The 19,932-nt window shown below is 44.1% G+C and overlaps 1 protein-coding gene and 1 long non-coding RNA gene across 2 annotated transcripts in view; one reads left to right on the forward strand and one right to left on the reverse strand.

Annotated features, from left to right (window-relative positions):
• ARFGEF2 (ARF guanine nucleotide exchange factor 2) overlaps nt 1–5,552 on the reverse strand; it is a 76,317-nt gene extending 70,765 nt beyond the window's left edge. Inside the window, exon 1 of the mRNA XM_081148938.1 lies at nt 5,203–5,552. Coding sequence (XP_081005064.1) covers nt 5,203–5,323 — 121 coding nt within the window. The 5' untranslated portion in view covers nt 5,324–5,552. The remainder of the gene's footprint in view (nt 1–5,202) is intronic.
• Nucleotides 5,553–5,594: 42 nt separating this feature from the next.
• Nucleotides 5,595–7,507, forward strand: LOC308562366. Its single transcript, XR_013999605.1, has 3 exons — nt 5,595–5,641; nt 6,254–6,389; nt 7,469–7,507. It is a non-coding gene; the product is annotated as an uncharacterized lncRNA (long non-coding RNA).
• The last annotated feature ends 12,425 nt before the right edge of the window (nt 7,508–19,932 follow it).

A 19,932-nucleotide genomic window follows, 5' to 3' on the forward strand; every position in this document is an offset into this window, starting at 1 on the left:
TAACTTCACTGCATTAGTTTACTTTAACCATTACAATAATCCTGTGACATAGGTATTATCACCTTTATCATCTCAGGAAACTCAGGCTCAAAAAAGCTAAATTATTAGCCCAGGTTCACAGGACAAATGAATAAGCAAAGTTTCAAACTCAGCTCTCAATGACTATACTGCCAATCCAATAAATATATGCCTTTCAACAACCAAAATCCTATTTTTAGATGCTGCTTCTAGAGAGATGACCTCCTCCCAAAAAATCATCATAAAACTTTTCAACAAAAAGTAATCTGCAGGCTCCTGAGTCCTATTATTCCTCAGACCTTTATAATATACAGCACTAGTAAACAAAATGTCCAATCAAAACACCAGAATATGCTAAAATTAAAGATTTTATTCTGTATTTCAATTTAAAGCCTTACTGTATCTGCTACAATTTAGGGATTTAAAAAATATTTTTCAAATTTTGCACTAAAGTTCTTCCTAATAGTGAGAATAGTTATTTTGAACACATCAAAAATAGAACATCATCATATGGAAGAAAAACTAATTTATCATCATATGGATGTCTAAATGTTGAATGTGTTTTGAACATTAATATACAACTAAGATTTATGAATGTACTCCCTTAATTGACTCCTTCCCAATAACATTTAAACAAGTCTTTTATATCTTTAATACAAACCAAAAAAACAGAAAGAAAACTTCCCATGATCCACATCTCCTCCTCTCCTTCACACCACAGCTAAACTCCGGGAAAGAATTGTCTGAGCTCACTGTCTATTTCCTCACCTCCCACTCATGCCTCAACCCACTCCAGTCTGGTTTCTACCAAGTACAGCTCAAGCTAAGATCTCCAAAGATCCACATATCTCTAAGTCCCGTATATTTAACAGTTAGAGTAGCAAATCTAAAAATGAATTTTATCATTTATATGTCAGGCTAGAGTCTGTGTTGTAGCTGTTTTCCTATCTGGCTGTGCAGATGTGGGTAAGTTGCTCTCTGAGCCTTGGTTTCCCTTTGCCTACTGGACCCAAAGACAGACGTCAATTATACGCCACAACTCCAAAATTAATAAGAGGGAGTTTACCGCTGATGAAGAGAGAGATGTCATAAGTCAGAAAAACTTCATAACTCAAATGAAGCTTATGGGAAACCAGCTTTATACCTTCATTTATTTCTTCCCATTAGTCCCTAAATTAAAGTAAACCAAAGACATATGCAGTAAAAACCTGTGTAAAAAACAGCTGTGATCTTTTTCACTAGAAGCTTTTTAAATATATCTCAAACTTCAACTATAGAAAATATGGTCTCTTTACTTATTGACTGAATGGTTTACTTACAGAAACTTCATCAAAACTTCATTGCACAGACACAGCACTGCAGTATAACAACTGTTTAAAGGCTCCATTGACTATTTTATATACAAGAGCTTAATTATGGAGAAATAATATGACATGGTGGTAACAATTAAGATCTTGGGCTCTGGAGCCAGACTCCCCGTTTTCATACCCCAGTTCCATTGCTTACTGGCTGAGTTATGCTGACCAACTTTTCTGCACCTCAATGAGGATAATAATAGTAAGAACTAAGCTGCATGTAAAGCTAGTGGCACCGGGCCTAAAACATAAGAAATGCTCAGTACATCATAGATATCATGTAGTTATTACATAACATGTGGTTTTAAAAAGTCACTCAATTGGATGACTACATTAATGATAATGTAGATTCACCAGCTGTAATAAATGTACCACTCTGGTGAGGGGCAGTGATAATGGGAGAGGCTATGCATGTGTAGGGGCACGGGATATGTAGGAATTGTTCTCTGTACCTTTCATGCAATTTTGCTGTGAACCTAAAAACTGCTCTAAAAAATAAATTCAATTTTTTTTAAAGTCACTCAATTTCATTTGAAAAACATATAGGTATGTTTACTATTCTTTTTATATGTTCTTGATAATGACTAATGACAGCAATTATAGAACACTTAACGCTTTGTGCATATTAAATTATTAAATAAGATACTGTATTTCTTATATATATGTAGAGTATTGCTAGAACAATTCAGTTAAAGTTTTCCAGATTTCCAGACAAATTTTTCTATGACCAATTTAAAAGCACTCAATTATCCTGTCAAGTCTGCAAGCTCCATATAGTTTAAAAGCAGATGCCCTGGCCGGGTGGCTCAGTTGGTTAGAGTGTCATACTGCATACTGAAAGGTTTTGGGTTCGATTCCCAGTCAGGACACATACCTAGTTTTTGGGTTTGATCCCTGGTCGGGGCATGTGTGCAAGCCAACTGATCAATGTTTCTCTCTCTCTTTTTCTCTCTCTCTCTCTCTTAAATCAATAAGCATATCTGAGGCTGAGGATTTAAAAAAAAAAAAAAAAAAAGAGCAGAAATGTAAGGAGAGATCATGGAAAAAATGGCTTTTAAATAAGACAGTTATGAAAGGAAGGTTTAATTATGTAATTATATTACCCAACAGAGGGCTGAAAGGTTCGAGATTACTTATATCGCAAAGATTTGTTAACAAGGTAAAGAGCTACAACAACATCCTGTGTAAATACTCTAACGGGCTCTTTTGATTTCTCCAGATAAAGGCTGGAAGGACACAATCCCCTAATTAGGCAGTCTCTATGCAGTCGGCATTTAGTGGAGATGAATCAGTGAGATTACTCCAAACCTTTTCCGTGTTGATCATTACTGTTTTTGCAAGGGACAACCACCAGTCTTCACTGAGTTTAGCAATAAACACAGTCTTTTAGTCGTGCAAATTCTTATTTATTGCAACCACGAACCAAATAAAGCAATAAGCCATTGCTGAATGAGGAGCCAATGTAGGTTAAGATAATACATTAAGCCAGAGCACTTACAGTTTCTGTGGCTTGTCACTTAATAAAAAAAGTAATAGAAGTACGCCTTTACAGAGCACCTACTACATGCCGAGTTCTGTGTACATGTCAATTAACTTTATAATAACCCTATGAAGAAGGCAGAAGATCTTTTCAAGATCACAAAGATAGCAAGTGGAAGGCAAGGGATTTGAACCAAGGCAGTCTTGAGTCTATAGAACACACCACACTCCTAATCCCTATCCTGTATAGCCCCAGAAGTCCCTCTCCCCTTCCCCAATAGCTACAATTGGTGGAACTGATATCACAGAAGCTGTTTCCTGTAAGTGCTCTCCTCATTCAAGCATTTCAACTTGAAGCAGTCATTTAACATTCCTCTTATCAAAATTAATGATAATCCACACATGGCAACCTCTAAAATACTAGACGCACTGCAACTCTTCTTATACACAGGCTCATTTTGGCTACTTTTACTGGAAAAAGGGCTGTGTCTTGAGATGCAGAGTGAAATCTCACCAGGCACTTTGCTGTTTTCTACTGTTTATAAGTTAAAGCAGTTATTTTTATTTAACAGCAATGACACAATTACTCTCTTAAACAACATGGTCAATTTAACTCAACACTACACATAGGTCTCCTTATAATAGTTCCTATTACTCAATTTTATGACGATGAGCCACCATGTCAATTTGCTATTCATTTAATCTATGGTCAAATTACTTCTTTTATAGGCTATTTCTTACAATTCACTACTAACACACTGAATGTGCATTCCACAATTTGGGTTGGAAAAATGTGAACTTCTGAACAAAGATATGATCCAAAAATCGTATCTAAAGATATGATTTTTGTAGTGCTTATCGAGCATTCCTGATAAAACAATACCTAACAGTTAGCCTTGATTTTATGAACAGAAAAGCTTTACAAGTCTAAATCTCAGCAAATTCTAAGATTATCTAAGCCACAACCACTTCTATATCAATAGTTCTTGACCCTTGAGGGAGTCTCAGACCTTATGAGAATCTGATGAGATTCCCACGTCTTCCCAGGAAGTGTAAAGCTCACAAGCCCGTTCCCTGGACCCAAGAGAATTCCAGCACTGTACCAAATAAAGTAAGAAAGGTGATGGCAACCTCAAACTCTGTAACAGAAAAATCAAACTTTCCATTTACTCAGTTTGTCAGGAAAAAGAGTCTTTTTACAGATTCCAAACCAAAGGCATTGAGGCAGTGAATTAACCTGAAGCCAGATCTAGTCAAATGTATCGATCCTCACTGCCCAGAACTCTCTTCTCCCAAAACTCCACATGGATTCTTCTTGCCTTTCAGTATTCAGTTCAAATGTCACCTCCTCAGAAAGGATTACTTTCTTGACACCCTATCAAAAGCAGTCCTTTATTATCACATCTCGCTCCTTTATTTTTACAAAAGTATTGATTAGTATTCAAAGATGTCTCATTAATTTTTTTATTTACTTATTTTGTCTCCTCTATTAGAGCATAAGCTCCTTAAGGGCAAATGCCTTGTCCAACTTGTTCCCCACTGTATCCTCAGTGCCCATCCCAGTGCTTGGTACACAGTTGGCATTTGGTAAACATCTGTTGCTTTAAAGTAAAAGACAGGATGTTGATGTTGAAATCAACTACTAAAGTTTTAACTAGCTATGGGTTAGCGCTCTCTCCCTCTTTCCATGATCTGTGGATCTATTCAATCAGTATCTACTATGTGCCAGGCACTGTTGCATGTGCAGGGGACCCAGAAATGAATAAAACAGACGAATACATCTGTCTTCACAGACCCTCTATTGTAGTGGCCCGCCCAGAGTAAGATTCTCTTGCACACAATACCTGGGAGATGCGGGATAACCCTCTATATTCCTTCCTTGAAGGGAGTTATGGGAGGTTCCCAAATGAAATGGAAACATTCTCCAATCTGGCACTTCCAAAGCAAGCCTCAGGGTTTTTCCTAAATCAGCTCTTCCCACCGGATCCGCTCACACAGAAGAACCCCAACCAGCAGAATGCGGGTAAAGAGCAAACTTAAGGCAAGGACTATTTCTGAGGGTGGTGAGGGGAGGAACCAGGAAGCACGACGGCAAGGACTCCCAGCAAGTGCCCGAAGATTGGAGGTTGGAGAGCCTGCCGTGGCTGTCACCAACTTGCTGGGTGACCTTGGGCCAGTCCCGAGGTGCCAGGGCGTCAGTTTCCCCCGAGGTATAATAAGGAGGACAGCAGGGTGGGATTCGGGGTCGGGGGAAGGTGGAGCCCAGGAGGCCGGGCTGAGGACAAGTGGGATAACGGCCGACGTGGGAAGGCCGGCGCGGGGCCGGGTAGGGTCGGGGCGGCTCACCCACCGAGCGCCACCTGGCAGGCCCTGCGCAGCTGGGAGTGCTGGGGCCGCTTCACCTCCTTGTCGGCTAGGATCTTCTCCAGGGCCCGGGACACGAACATGCTCTTGGTCTGGCTCTCCTGCATGGCCCCAGCCCGGCGGGGGCTGGTAGCCCCGCGGGCTGGCGGCACGAGCGAGCTGGCGAACGAGGCTGCGGGCCCGGCGTCCCGGCCGGCACCCGCCGCGTCCGTCCGTGCCGCCCCGTCAGGAAGCGACTTCGCGGCCCCACGGCGCCGCCATGTTGGAGCGCGTCACGTGACCACGTGACTGGCAGAGCCGCGGCGGCTACGGCGCGTCGGTTGACCCTGTGACCCCAGGCAGGGCGGGGCCTACGGCTGGGGAGGGGCGGGGCCCGGTGGACGAGGAGGGGAGGGCCCGACAGTGGAGGAAGGAAGGAAGAAAAGGTCGGGAGGCGAGTGGAAGTGGGCGAAGGCGGGCGGGGATCTGAAGGGCAGAAGAAAGGAGGTGAAAGGCAGGAGAGGTGGTGATGTGGGTGCTAGAAAAGAAGGTGAGGAGACGTGAGCGTGGAGTTAGGAGTAAGAGAGAGGTGAGGCAGGAGAGGTGATGGGAGGAGATAGAAGGGAAAGGAGAAGTTTGGGAAAAAAGAGGATTGGTTAGAGAGTGAGGTGATAAAGGGGCAAGAGGAGGCGGTGAGGGGGAAAGAGGAAGCTAGGGGATTAGAAAGGTGAGATGGTTAGAGATGAGGGGAAGCGTGAAGGCGAGAGAAGTAGGGGAGAGGCGGAGGTGGGGTGAGGGCAGGGAGGAGGGAGGAAGAGGAGAGTTTAGGAGAAGCACGAAGAGAGAAGAAAAGAGGAGGTGAGAGGGGTAAAGGGAAGAGGAATGAAATGGAAAAAGGAATGGTTGGGAGGGAGGTGAAGGGGGAGGAGGTGAGAAAGGGTGGCAAGAAAACATGGTGGGTGATGGAGAGAGAAAAGGGAAGGAAGGGGTTGGTGAGTGGGTGGAAAGGAGCCCTGAAGGGAAGAGAGAGAGGTATTCATGTATACTGTCCAAAACAGGATTTCTCCAGCCTGTTGGTGTGACACATACACCTTCCTCACCACCCTCCTGTCACCGCAGTAGAGCTGACTCCTGTCCACCTAGTTCAGTGAACTTCTGTGGATCTTCTGTGAACACCTGTGCACAGGGCAGCCGGTGAGAACCACCCCAAGTGCATATCCCTCTGGAGTGTATCCGTTTACTTTCATAAACCTGTGGTTCCTCATAGTGTGGTACACCATGGAAGGGGGTATTTGGGGGTGTCTGACAGAAGAAGAAATAGAGATCACCAGTGTCACACAGCTGCAAATGAGTATAAGAAGACAGATATTCTTGCCCCAGGGCACCTTCCACTCCATCCCACTACCAGTGATATCACCACACCACTGGTGATGTCCCCTGGAGCCCTTTCTTTCACAGTACCCTCCTCTCCCAAATGGAGCCATGGTGCTTTGGGCTCATGCAAAAACATGTTTTTCTTGGAAACCTCAGAAACTACCCATGCAGGCATGCTCAGATGCTCAGGTCTTAGTTCAAACACCTCAGGGAGGCCACCCCCAACCACCCTGTCTAAACTAGCACCCTCTCGCCCTGGCTGGTGCGGCTCAGTTGGTTGAGAATCATCCTATGCATGGTGAGGTCACTGGGTTCAGTTCCCGGGCATATGCCGAGGTTGCAGGCTCCATCCCCAGTGGGCGGCATGTGGAGGCAGCCAAATGATAATGTTTCTCTCTCTCTCTCTCTCTCTCCCTCTCCCTCTCTCTCAAAAAATCTGAAAGGTTAAAGGTTGGTGGTGTGCTGGCAGGCCAAATAGCCATCTCAGATGGTAGATAAAGAAAAACTGAATTTATTTAAGGAAAAGGGGCTGGGGGATGGGGATATCCAAAGGGAAGGGCTACACAGCACTGAGTCAAGGGTATTGGGTCCATGATGGCAGCAAAAATATACTTAGGATGGTGAAACAAGGAAGGTTCATAGAAGAAGCAACAGGAAAGCCTAGGCTGGGTTGCTTTGGCTCACGGAGAAGTCAGAGAGAAGGGGGCCTTGGAGATAGGTTTGGGGGGGTGGGGTGGGTAAGCCTGGGACAAACTGCCACTGCCCATTGCTCCCCTGGATGCAAGTCTTGGGTCCCCTCGGAGGGAAGAAGGGGGAAGGAGATGGTGCTGGCATGCTCCCTTGGTGGGGAGCATGCACTGGGTCTTACATCCTGCGGGGTATTTATCTCTTTTTTGCAGGTGGAAATCTTAGGGGAGGTCTCAGGGGAGAGTCTCAATAGAATATTCTTCAGCTTTCCAGGTGAGCTCTTTCAGGGTTATGATCTCCGCTGATTGGCTGATTGGTCGGTGCCAGGGCAGGAGGCCATTAGTCAATGTAGCTTGTCTGGTTTTGTTGCTTTCTGGGGCCTGGAGCTGAAATAGAACTGAGGCCTAGATGTTATCTTTAGGGAGGAACCGCTCAGAGAGTCTAAACTGCGTGACCAGCTATATGCTAGGGGAGGACAGGTTACCCTGGGGACAAGGTTCTTGTTTTCCCAGTTTTGCCCCTTGCTAGGCATTCCGGGTTTTCTGCTCTGGTAGGTTTCTGTACCTGGCCCGTTGTCCTTGCTGTGCTTATGTCTAACAAAATCAATAAAAGCATTTTTTTTTAAAAAAAGTGCAAAGCCACATGAACTTTTTAAAAAATAAAAATAAATTTAAAAATAAAGTAGCCCCCTCTCTCCCTACTTGATGTATTTCATTGCACTTTCTGACGTTTTTTACTTGTTGACTTGTTTGTTTGTTGTCTGCCTAGAGTATAGGCCACAGAGGGACAGGCTGTATCCCCAGGGCCTGGTCAAGAGCCAGGTTGAATGTTTCATGACCATGAATTCCATTGCTGTAGTGTAGCTCTAGAGCCCTTCTTGTTAAAAAGTGTAGTCTGTTTCTTTACCCCCTTTGAGTAGCCTTGTGACTTGCCTTGACCAATAGAATGTGGCAGAAGTGAGGCTGTGTGTGGTCCAGAGACTAGGCATCAGGAGGTCTTGGATGCTCAGGAAGCATCTGGAAGAAAGAGCACATGGAGAGAGAGGCCCAGCCATCCCAGCTGATCCACCAGCTGAATATAGCAGCTTCAGTAACCCTGGTGAAACCAACACGAAGAACTACTCAGCCAACCCACAAAATAGCAGAAAACAACAAATGATTGTTCTTTTAAGCCGCTACATTTGGGAGGGTAGCTTGTTACACAGCATGAGACACCCCTCAATCCTTATGTGTTGAATGAATGAGTGACTGAATGAATGCTTGAAACTCTTTGAGTAGTGCAGTGCAATCCCCTGAGTAACAGAAGTTTTGAGCCAGCCACCACTCACAACAAGGTCAGGCTCTGTCTTTCCCCTGCAGAAAACCCTAAACGACTCCCCAGTGCCCTTGGAATTGAATCTAAGGGCAAATTTCCCCTGTTATCTGAAAGTAGAACATTCCTGTGAAAGCTTTTGTAAGCCAAAGTGGCATAAGGCAAAGAAGCAATTACCATTAACTTACATGGGAAATTTTCTGAGTGTCCCCAGACAACTTAACAGAACACTACGTTGTATACCTATCAATCCACTCAAACAATAGGCTTGCTATTTTATTCATTACTGGATGCTGACTAAAGGAGACCACTTTGCTATTAGCAGAACCAACAGTAGCTTCGACAGCTTCCAAGATTCTCTCTCTCTGTGTGTAAATGCTATGAATGGTGAACACAGGCAAGTTCAATGCACACACAATGTTTTTATTTCATTCACCGCAACTGAAATGCTTAATTATGTCCAGTTTTACTCTAAGCAGAACACCCTTAGAGCTCTCTTAGGCTTTTCTGATACCTTAGGATACATCTTGATGACAGATGCACAAAATAAATGGAGGTAAACCACAGATGCTCACAGACACAGTTCAAAGTTCTGGGGCTTGCTGCTGAGCTGCTTGCTGCATGTGGTTCCCAGGAAGGAGCTTGGTGGTGTCACTTGCACTGCTCAGGGCACAAACTGCCCATATAACAGCTCTCTTTTTGCTTTTTCTTTTCAAATTTCCTTTGGTTAAGGAAAACAGGTCCCAATGTAGGTCTTTTGTAAAAGCCAAGTCGTGATTAAGAACTTTTGAAAAGCGGGGGATACTTGTGTCTCACGTTGGCTGAATGATCTGCCTAAACCTCTCTCTCCCTTTTCCTTCTCTTCCTCCTCACGACTCTCCGGCCACGCTGGATTCCCTTTTTGTTTCCATCAGGGGCTTGGCTGAAGCATCTCTGTTCCTCTCAATCAGTGCTTCTCAGTGAAGGCAGTGCCACCCCCAGGGGAATTTTGAAATTTTGTGGGGGGAGTAATTTTATTGTCATGATGGGGCAGGGGGAGCAGGAATGCTTGACAACATCCTGCAGAGAGATGGACAATTCCAAATAGCAAAGAGTTACATGTGTCCCACGTGGCTGGAGTAGACATACCTGTAGGTGAGAAACCTATTAAGAATGATCTAAACCTAGAACCTACATCTGCTTTACATATAAACACAAAGCATTTTTTGTCTGCTTTTAATATATATCAAATTTTCCAGGAATGCAACTATTCTTGTAATTCAAGGGAAAACTGTGTTTTGCCTGGAACTTTACCAAATGTTGTTCACCATTTCGAAACCACACCACCACCATTTATTCCAGCCATGGTATTTTAGTTGCCACAACAGCACCCCTGGTCAGCCTGCTTTGTAGCTGTCACCATTCAGGGGATTCTCCTCTTAAGTTCCCACATCTGACTGCTTTATTATATCTCTTAGAGTAATTGTGTCTGAGCATTTATACATTGAAATAAAATTTGCAAACTGTATATTGCTTTCCTTTTGTTTCATCTTTGCTAGGTCATTATCTTTTTTAAAAAAATTACGTGTGTAGGAAGATTTCATTATGAGTTTCATTTTTGGATAGTTAATGGTGGCCATAAAAAGGGGTGTGTGGTATCTATTGGGATTGGAAAGCACTGCTGGCTGGCTTCTTCCCACCATTCTGTTCAAAGCTCAAGGTCACTGGCAAGGGAGGCTTTCACTAACTTCCCAGTCTTATCACCCCTGCCCCCACGACTTGTTTCCATATCATCTTCCCCCCCCAATTAAAAAAAAAATTTTGTTTAAAATATTACAAATGTCCCTTTTTCTCCCCAATGACCCATTCCACCCTGTCCCATCCCCCTCCCCAGTCCCTCTCCCCACCATTGTCCGTGTCCTTGGGTTGTGCATATATGCATATAAATTCTTTGGTTAATCTCTCCCCTTCCACCCATCTGCCCTCCTCCTTCCCTCTGACATTCATCAGTCTGATCTATGCTTCCATGTCATTGAATCTATTCTGTTCATCAGTTTATTAAGTTCTTTAGATTCCATATATAAGCGAGATCATGTGATGTTTGTCTTTCTCTGTCTGGCTTATTTCACTTAGCATAATTTTCTCCAGGTCCATCCATACTGTCCCAAAGGGTACAAGATCCTTCTTCTTTACAGCTGCATAGTATTCCATGGTGTAAATGTCCCACAGTTTTTTTATCCACTCACCTACTGATGGGCACTTGGGCTGCTTCCAGATCTTGGCTATTGTAAATTGCGCTGCTATGAAATAGGGGTACATATATTCTTTCTGATTAGTGTTTCAGGATTCTTAGGATATATTCCTAGAAGTGGGATCACTGGGTCAAAAGGCAACTCCATTTTGAATTTTTTGAGGAACCCCCATACTGTCTTCCATAGTGGTTGCATCAGTCTGCATTCCCACTGGCAGTGCACTAGGGTGTCCCTTTCTCCACACCCTCGCCAGCACATGTTGTTTGTTGATTTGTTGATGGAGCCATTCTTACAGGTGTGAAGTGATGCCTCATTGTGGTTTTAATTTGCATCTCTCTGATGATTAGTGACATTGAGCATTTTCTCATATGTCTCTTGGCCATCTGTATGTCCGCTTTGGAGAAGTGTCTATTCAGGTCCTTTGCCCATTTCTTAATTGGGTTGTTTGTCTTCCTCTTGCTGAGTAGTATGAGTTCTTCGTACACTTTGGAAATTAGCCCCTTATCAGATACATCCTTGGCAAATATGTTTTCCCAGACTGTGGGGTTCCTTTGTATTTTGAAGCTGTTTTCTTTTGCTGTGCAGAAGCTTTTTAGTTTGATGTAGTCCCATATGTTTATTTTTTTCTTTTGTTTCTCTTGCCCTAGGAGATGTATCAGTGAAAATTCCACTACGTGGATGTCTGTGACTTTACTGCCTATGTTTTCTTCCAGGATTTTTATGGTTTCATGACTTACATTTAAGTCTTTTTCCATTTTGAGTTTATTTTTGTGTATGGTGAAAGTTGGTGGTCTAATTTCATTTTTTTGCATGTAGCTGTCCAATTTTCCCAGCACCACTTATTGAGAGACTGTCTTTACTCCATTGTATGCTCTTGCCTCCTTTGTGAAATATTAACTGACCATAATGGCGTGGGTCTATTTCTGGGGACTCTGTTCTGTTCCATTGGTCTATATGTCTGTTGTTGTACCAATACCAGGTTGTTTTGATTACAATGGCTTTGTAGTACAGTTTGATGTCTGGCAAAGTGATCTCTCCCACTCTGTTCTTTTTTCTCAAGATGGCTGCAGCTATTCGGGGTCTTTTTTGGTTCCATATAAATTTTCGAAATATTTTTTCTAGGTCTGTGTTTCTTGATTGGACTGTTTATTCCATTTACATTTAAGGTTACTATTGATATAAACTTATTTAATGCCATTTTCCCCCTTTATGCTGATGTGCCTTTCTCTCACTATTCCTTCTTTTTCTTAGAGCAGTTTTAGCATTTCTTGCAATGCTGGTTTGGTGGTACTGAATTCCTTTAGCCTTTTTTTGTCTGGGAAGCTCTTTATTTCACCTTCAATTTTAAATGATAGCTTTTGCTGGATAAAGCAATCTTGGTTGCATGTTCTTGCTTTTCATTACTTGGAGAACTTCATGCCACTCCCTTCTGGCCTGAAGAGTTTCTGTTGAGAAATCAGCTGTCAGCCTTATGGGGGTTCCCTTGTAGGTCACTGCTTGTCTCTCTCTTGCAGCCCTTAATATTTTCTCTTTGTCCTTGCCATTTGCCATTTTAATTATGATGTGTCTTGGAGTGGGTCTCTTTGGGTCCCTCTTGTTTGGAACCCTCTGTGCTTCCTGAACTTGTGTGACTTTCTCCTTTGCCAGCATAGGAAAGTTTTCTGTCATTATTTCCTCCATCAAGTTCTCTATCCCTTGCTCTTTTTCCTCCCCCTCTGGCATTCCTATAATGTGAATGTTGTTTCGCTTTATGTTGTCCCAAAGCTCCCTTAGACTGTCTTCATGCTTTTTAAGTGTTTTTTCTTTTTGCTGCTCTAATTGAGTGATTTTTTTCTACCTTGTCTTCTAAGTCACTTATTCTATCCTCTGCTTCATTGAACCTGCTTTTAATTCCTTCCAGTGTATTCTTGATATCAGATACAGCATTCTTTATCTCTGATTTTTGTTTATGTTATGTATCTCTTTTTTCATGTTTTCACTAAGGTCCTCGATCTTATCATCTAGTGTCTTCTTAAGTTTCTCGAACATCTTCATAATCAATACTCTGAACTCTGTTTCTGATAACTTGCTTAACTCCATCTCATCAAAGTATTTTCCTGGTGATTTTTCCTTTTCTTTAATTTGGGAGTTGTTTCTTTGTCTCCTCATTTTGGTAGGTCTTAGTGTTTGTATCTATATATTAGGTATATTTGCTGTCTCCCAGTCTTGTGGGGAGGGATTTTGTATTGTGAGACCAGTGGAGCCCAGAGGTGTGTTTTCCTTATACTTCTGAGGTCTTTGCTCTAGGCGTGTCCCTTTTGTGGGTGTTCCTTTTGTGGGTTCTTTGGGTTCTCCTGTTGTGGTTGGGTCTAGAGTGTTGTTGACCAGTCCTTGGGAGGACTCTCCTCTCAGGTTGGCTAACTGTTTGTCTCAGCCCCAACCTCATCATAGAAGCTGTTGTACGGGTGCTGGCAAGTCAGGACAATACCCAACTAAACTTCCAGGAAACAAGGGGTATCTTACAAAATACCTTGACAGTCACAATGAAAACAACCCAAGTGAAAATAGAACTGGGAGAGTGAAGGGAGAACACTAGAGAAAAAAAAAAATAGCTTAAAAAAAGAAAGAGAAAGAAAAGTAAAGCTTAGAGAGAGAGAAGTATATTGTTGTTAATAGTGGCTAAAATTTAGAAAATAATAATAAACTAAAATGTAAAAAATAGACACTACTGGGAGATAATGGAGGCAGAGAAAAGATTCTGAAAGAAGGGCTAGCAAACAATTAAGGGAGAGAATAGGAACAGGATAATAGTTGAAAATAAAAAACTAAAAATACATTAAAGAAAATAAGAGAAACTAACAATCAAACAAAAAGACAGGAAGACAGAAGGGAGGAAAACAAAAGAAAGAAGGAAAAGAAGAAGATAAAAGGGAAAAAAAAGAGAAAAGAAAAAAGTTATGCCAATGGATCGAGAGGAGAGAGAGAGAGATAAAGCCTGTGTAGGGAGGGAGTCCAATAAGAGATTTGGGGGAAACTATAGAGAAAAGCAGTAAACTTATTGGTTGTAATGATAAAGTCTCAGCCATTAAGCAGGAATATCAAGAAAGTCTTGATATTAGAAGCAAGGATCAAACAAAACAAAGCAAAGAAACAAAACAGAGAAACAAAACAAAAAACAAGCTAAGCAAAACAAAATTCTTTAAAAAAATAAGAAAAAATTTAATTTTCTAATTATTATAAAATTTAAAAAGAAGAAAAAACAAATGATTTTTTTTCCTTTTTCTTCTTCCTAAGGGAAAAAGAGAAACAAACAAACAAACAAAAGACAGTCAATCAGGTGAGTTTCTTCTGGGCAACTTGTGTTGTCTGTGGCTCGCTGTTTTGTGTGCTGATTTCCGCTCTCCTTGGAAATCAGGCAATGTGAGGAGCCGTCTAGGTTTGGCTCTAGTGTCCTTAGGTAGATGGTTGATCTGAAGCTCTTTGTGGACCACCTCCTCTTGTCAGCTATTTTGCAACTTTGTAGTTGCCTGGTCTTACTCCAGAGTCTTCTGTAGAGTCTTTAGGGTGCAGGGTGGCTAGTGTAGCTCATGCTATTACTCTCCATACTTAGAGGTTTCGCTGTCAGACACTCACTGTGAGGGAGTTAGTCTCTGCTCCACAGCCAGCTCCTCAGTCCCTACCCTGACCTCCGATTCTAGTTCCCCAGGCACTGGCCTGCTGCAGTTTCAGATTGATTTCAGCCTGTTGCCTTTTCTTTATGGGCTGTTTCAGCAGCCTGGGCTCAGTGGGTTCCATTAAAGAACATTCCAGTGAGCTCTTTGCCTGCCCAGCCCCCAGCAGGGGTTTTCAGCGTTTCCTCCAGTTCCCAAACAACAGTCCCTGAGAGTCTTATTCTTATAATGTCCTCCTATGAGCTGCTTTCCTTTCCCCTTAGGCCTGTGCCTTGCAGAGGTGTCTGGGGCCTCAGTGAGCGAGACCCGTCCCTTTCCTGTTGGGGGCGGTGCTCCCGGCTGCAGGAGAGGCCGGCAGGCTCCGCCCCTCCCTGCTCAGCTCTGGTTGGCTGGTTGCACCAGGCCCGCCCCTCAGACTGTCTACTGCGCAGACCCCAATCCCAGCCTCCGCTGGTCTGTCCCCCAGTGCACGTAGGGAAGGTGGGAGGCAGTTCAGCAATCGGAGGCAAAAATGCACAAAGCAACGCACAGGCAGAGAGTCCGCCCTGGAATGTCCCGCTGCCCCGCACGCCGAGGCACCCAGCGGTGCCCCATAGGCCTGGTCACAGATCCCAGAGTCTCCACACCAGGAGCTCAGGACCGGAGGGATCCTCCCCTTTCCCGTACCACACAGATTCAGTGCTTTCTGGGGCTCAACCCAATGCCTTAGAGGGAGGCAGAGGGTCCCGGTGTGGGGCTGCTCAGTCTCTCCCTCTGGTCCCTTACTACTCGGGTGCCACTCACTTTGGGACAGCTTTTCCTATGGTCAGCGCCCCAAGCATTAGACACTGGTCGTGTCTGCCACTACAAGCTTTGTTTCCTAGGAAGGCGCCGTCCGCCATTAGAGGCTGTTTCCTAGGAAGGCGCCGTCCCCTCCTTGTGGACTCACCGCTCCCCTGGGGCCCTCTGCTCTCCGCAGGGGGCTCCTTCCCCTCTCCTCCGCTCTGTGTGTGAGATCCCCGCTTTTGGATGCCGGTCAGCACTCCCGAGGGGAGGGAGCTTTGCAGCTTCCAAGCTTTGGGGCTCGGAGCCCAGCACAGGCCTCAGGGGGGACTCACCCTTTCTATTCCCTCCCCTCTCTTACCGGACTCTATGATGTTTCTTCAGTTCTCCCTACTCTCCGTGTGCCCACTCAGGTATGTTTCTCTGGTTTTTCCAAGCTGGCTACGTAGGATTTTAGGAGTAAATTGAGTCTGTAGCTGGGAGCGGGGGCGCTCTGCTGCTTCTCACAGGGCCGCCATCTTCCCTCCACCTCCGTATCATCTTGATTTACGTCATTTGTTGCACTAAATTTAATTTGAAATGGTGGTGTTTGTTTATCTTTGTATTAGGTATCTTTTGCTGAATAGCAAATTACATGAATACTTTGTTGCTTGAAATAAACCATTTATGATCTCATTATTTCTGTGGGTTAGGAATTTGGGAGCAGCTTGGTTGGTTCTGACTCAGGGTTTCTTATGAGGTTGCAGTCAAGCTGTCAGCTGGGGCCGCAGTCATCTGAAGGCTTGACCGGGGCTGGAAGAGCCACTTATAAGGTGGCTCCCTCACATGGCTGTTGGTTGGAGGTTTCAGTTCTTGGTCTCTCCATATGGCTGCTGAGTGTGTTCATGACACAGCACCTCACTTTCCCCACAGTGAGTGACCCAAGAGAAAAAAAGAGAGAAACCATAGGAAGTCACAGTGATTTTTATGACCTCGTCTCTGAAGTGGCTCATGACACAGACAGATCAAGGGTGCTGTTTTGGTGACAACCATGGTCAGTGTAAATGGTGGTGATGTGGTTTTGAAATGGTGAACAACATTTGGTAAACTTCCAGACGAAAATACAGTTTTTCTTTAATTTATGTATAGTTGCTTTAGAAGTGAATGACTAAGTTTAGTCCACACTCAAGGAAAGAAGAATTAGGCTCCACTTTTTAAAGGAAAGGTCTGTTTCACATGAGTTTTTTCACAAGATGGCAATCCTGTCTTCTCCAGGTAGAATGTGCATCCACAAAGGTAGAGACATTGTCTTGTTTATAGCTCTATGCCCAGAGCACATAGGAGGTGATAAATAACTATGGAATGAATGAATGAAGGTGGTTGGATTGGGGTCCACAGGATTTAATCATTCAATCAGCAAGTTATTTGGGGGACAACTTGTGAATTTCTAAGGTAGACACAATAACGGTCCCCCCAAATCTCCATATCTTAACCCCCAGAAACCTTAGAGGGCAAAAGGGATTTTGCAGATGTGATTAAGTTAAGGGTTTAAAGATGGAGAAATTATTCTAGATTATCCAGTTGGCTCAATATAATCACAAGTGTCCTTATAAGAGGGACACGGGGTCAGAGTCAGGAGGTGTGATGATGGAAGCAGAGGTTGGAGTGATTGTGGGACCACAAGCCGAAGAACCCAGAAAGCCTCTAGAAGCTGGAAAAGGCAGAGAAATGAGTTCTTCCTTAGTGCCTCCCTCCACCAGGAACATGGCTTGACACTTTTGACCTCCAAAACTGTGACAGAATAAATTTGTATTGCTTTAAGCCACAACATTTATGGTAATTTGTTACAGAAGTTAAATTTGAATTTCAGGTAAACAAGTTCAGGTAGACTAAACTTTCTTTAGTCTAAGTATTCCCATGCAATCATTGGGGTATAGTTATATTTTTAAAGTATTTGCTGCTTCCCTGAAATTGAAATAATTGAAATGTAATTGAATATATTGTATTTTATCCAGCAACTCCTCCCCCCCTGCCCCAGTCCCCTGTATCCAGCAGCCACATTGGACCCATGAGGCAATCTTTGAAACAGAAGTTTCCTCAGCAGAGCAATAAGAGAGAAGGCACCTGGGTCCCTGACATTCTGGGGTGCTTACCGATTGACGTTTACATGAGGTAGACATAAGCACCTTTTATTTTCGGTTCCCTATCTCTTGCAGCAGAACCTAGTTGTAGGTAGTAAAGTTGGCAACTAACAGTGTCTGCTCTGACTCCTGCTTTCCTCTGAGTAATGTTTCATCTTGGTGACATGTGCCATCATGTGAGGCCCTTGTGGCTGAGCCTACCATCGGCCTTTCCAGCTGCCAGTCTGGTTTATTCCCACTGCACACACTCATATACCTGGCCAGACCGGATGACCTGCCCACTCCTAGAGTAGCTCTGCATTATCACTGTTCCCTTTGAAACATATTTATTTTCTGTGTTTACTTTAAGGCAGAGCTGAAATGCAGCATCCTCGATTCCTGTCAGCAGGTCTGGGGTGGACACACGTACACACCCAAGCTGAATACAGTTGCAATGTACTTAACCTCCTTTGGAGAGACTTTTCAAAGTCTACATTTGAGGCTTTTCCCAAATATGAGGGCCCAACCAAATGATGTTTCTGCCTTGAGCCCCCACTACACTAAAAATGTTAACTTGTTCGATGTAAATAGTTAAGACACCACAGTGTGGGATTTTGTTGTTTATTTGTCCCGAGGAAGGGACCCTGAGACAAGGATTTGAGTGTGTTTGGGAGGTGATCCCAGGACACAGCAGCACAGGAGTGGGGATGCAGCCAGCACAGATGGGACATCAAGCCAGTGACCACTAAGGGTATCTGGGGCTTCATCCCACTGGACAACTCAGAGTCAGCATAGACATGCCTCAGTTATCCCAGCCAAGGAATGAGGGAACTGAGATAGTTATTCACTTAGTCCCCACCCATCATTGCCTAAGGGCTGCTTCTGGGGGCTTTGACTCTCTGAGACTGTGTCCTGCACACAGGCTGGCCCAGCCCCACAGCCCACAGGAAGCAGCCTCCTCCAGGCAGGAGAGGTGAGTGCCCAGGGCAGACGGCTGGGACACTGACAGTGTCTGCTACATGCTGTTTTGGAACTTTTTTGTTTTTAAATATGCCAGACTCTCAGCCTCAGAGCTGTCTCTGGCCACAGACATGTGCTTGGCCAAACTTGGGAAGACCAGAAGTGCCAGTGGGTTGACACCCTTGGGAGAGCCACCCAATTATGAACACAGCTCTGGGGCATGCTCTATGGTCTCCCAGAGGTCCCCAGTGGTCACTAGCCTGATGGCATACCTCATAGTGTTTTCCTTCCCTTCCCTGTATCACTTCCCTGTTCTCCCACTGATGTTTCTCAAATAAACCATTTGCACCCACATTCCTGTCTCAGGGTGTGCTTCTGGGGAACCCAACTGTGGTGGACAGAATGATGGTTCCTCAGACCCCGAGTATATGTTACTTTACATAGCAAAAGGGATTTTGCAGAGGGGATTAAATTAAGGATCTTGGGAAGGGAAGATTATTCTGGATTATTTGGGTGGGCTGAATATAATCACAAGGGTTCTTATAAGTTTGAAAGGGAGGCAGGAGAGTCAGAGCCAGAGAAGGCACATGTGATGACAGAAGCAGAGGTTGGAGTGATGCCATCGTTAGCTGTGAGGATGCAGGAAGGGGCCATGAGCCGAGGGATGTGGGCAGCTCTAGAATCTGGAATAGGTAAGAAAACAGATTCTCCCCTACAGCCTCCAGAAAGAACACAGCCCTCATGACACCTTCAATTTGGCCCAGTGAGACCCATTTTAGACTTCTAACCTCTAGAACTGAGAGATAACAAATCCATGTTGTTTTAAGCCACTAAGATTATTCTGGATTAATTTGTTACAGCAGCCACAGGAAAATAATACCTAGACAATGAGTGTACAAGACAAGGTTTTGAATTGAAAACAATAGAATTCACTCTAGATCATTTAAGCAGAAAAGGATTTTATTAAAACTTACCAAGAAGCTCATAGAAATTCTGGGAGCGCCAGGCTACGCAGTCAAATACAATGTCCACATTTCACTGCTGGACAGCTCAAAAAGACCCACTGCCACCACCTTGGAGTGCAGGCTCTCTGCCCACATGGCCAGTGCTGAATATGGGATACCATTTCCAGGACCCTACTTCCGTAGCTGTCTCTGAAAGCTGCAGGCCCCTTTGCTACTCTTACCAGATGGATTTGAGGTGTGCTTTCTTCATGTCACTGATTTTCAAATTGAAGGCCCGTATGGGTGTGAATGATTGACAAAACCAAGGCCATATGCCTGCTTCTAGCTGCAAAGGAGGCTGGAGATTAGGTCTGGCTCTGCCTTCCACTTATAAGGTGGGATATCCCCCAAACATAGACAGGGTGGCCAAAAAGCATGACACATGCTCCCCACGGGTAACCTTTAGATAAGCCAGGGGGAGAAGGCAGGCCCTTCCAGGTGAAAGGACAGCATGCCAAGGTGTGGAGGCTACATTGGGCTGGGCCTATAGGAAAAAAACACAGCAGAAAGATGAAGGAATTAGGGTCAAGGGAGTGCCAGTGGGCATCCAATACAAACAGGGAAGGAACAAACAATAATTTGATAAAGGAAATTAGAGAAAATTAAGTCATAGGTCAATGTGATAGATATTGTCAGAGTCCCTCGTTCTCTTGTGGCCA

Source organism: Miniopterus schreibersii (assembly GCF_964146895.1).
Source record: "Miniopterus schreibersii genome assembly, chromosome: 10".
NCBI lineage: Eukaryota > Metazoa > Chordata > Mammalia > Chiroptera > Miniopteridae > Miniopterus > Miniopterus schreibersii.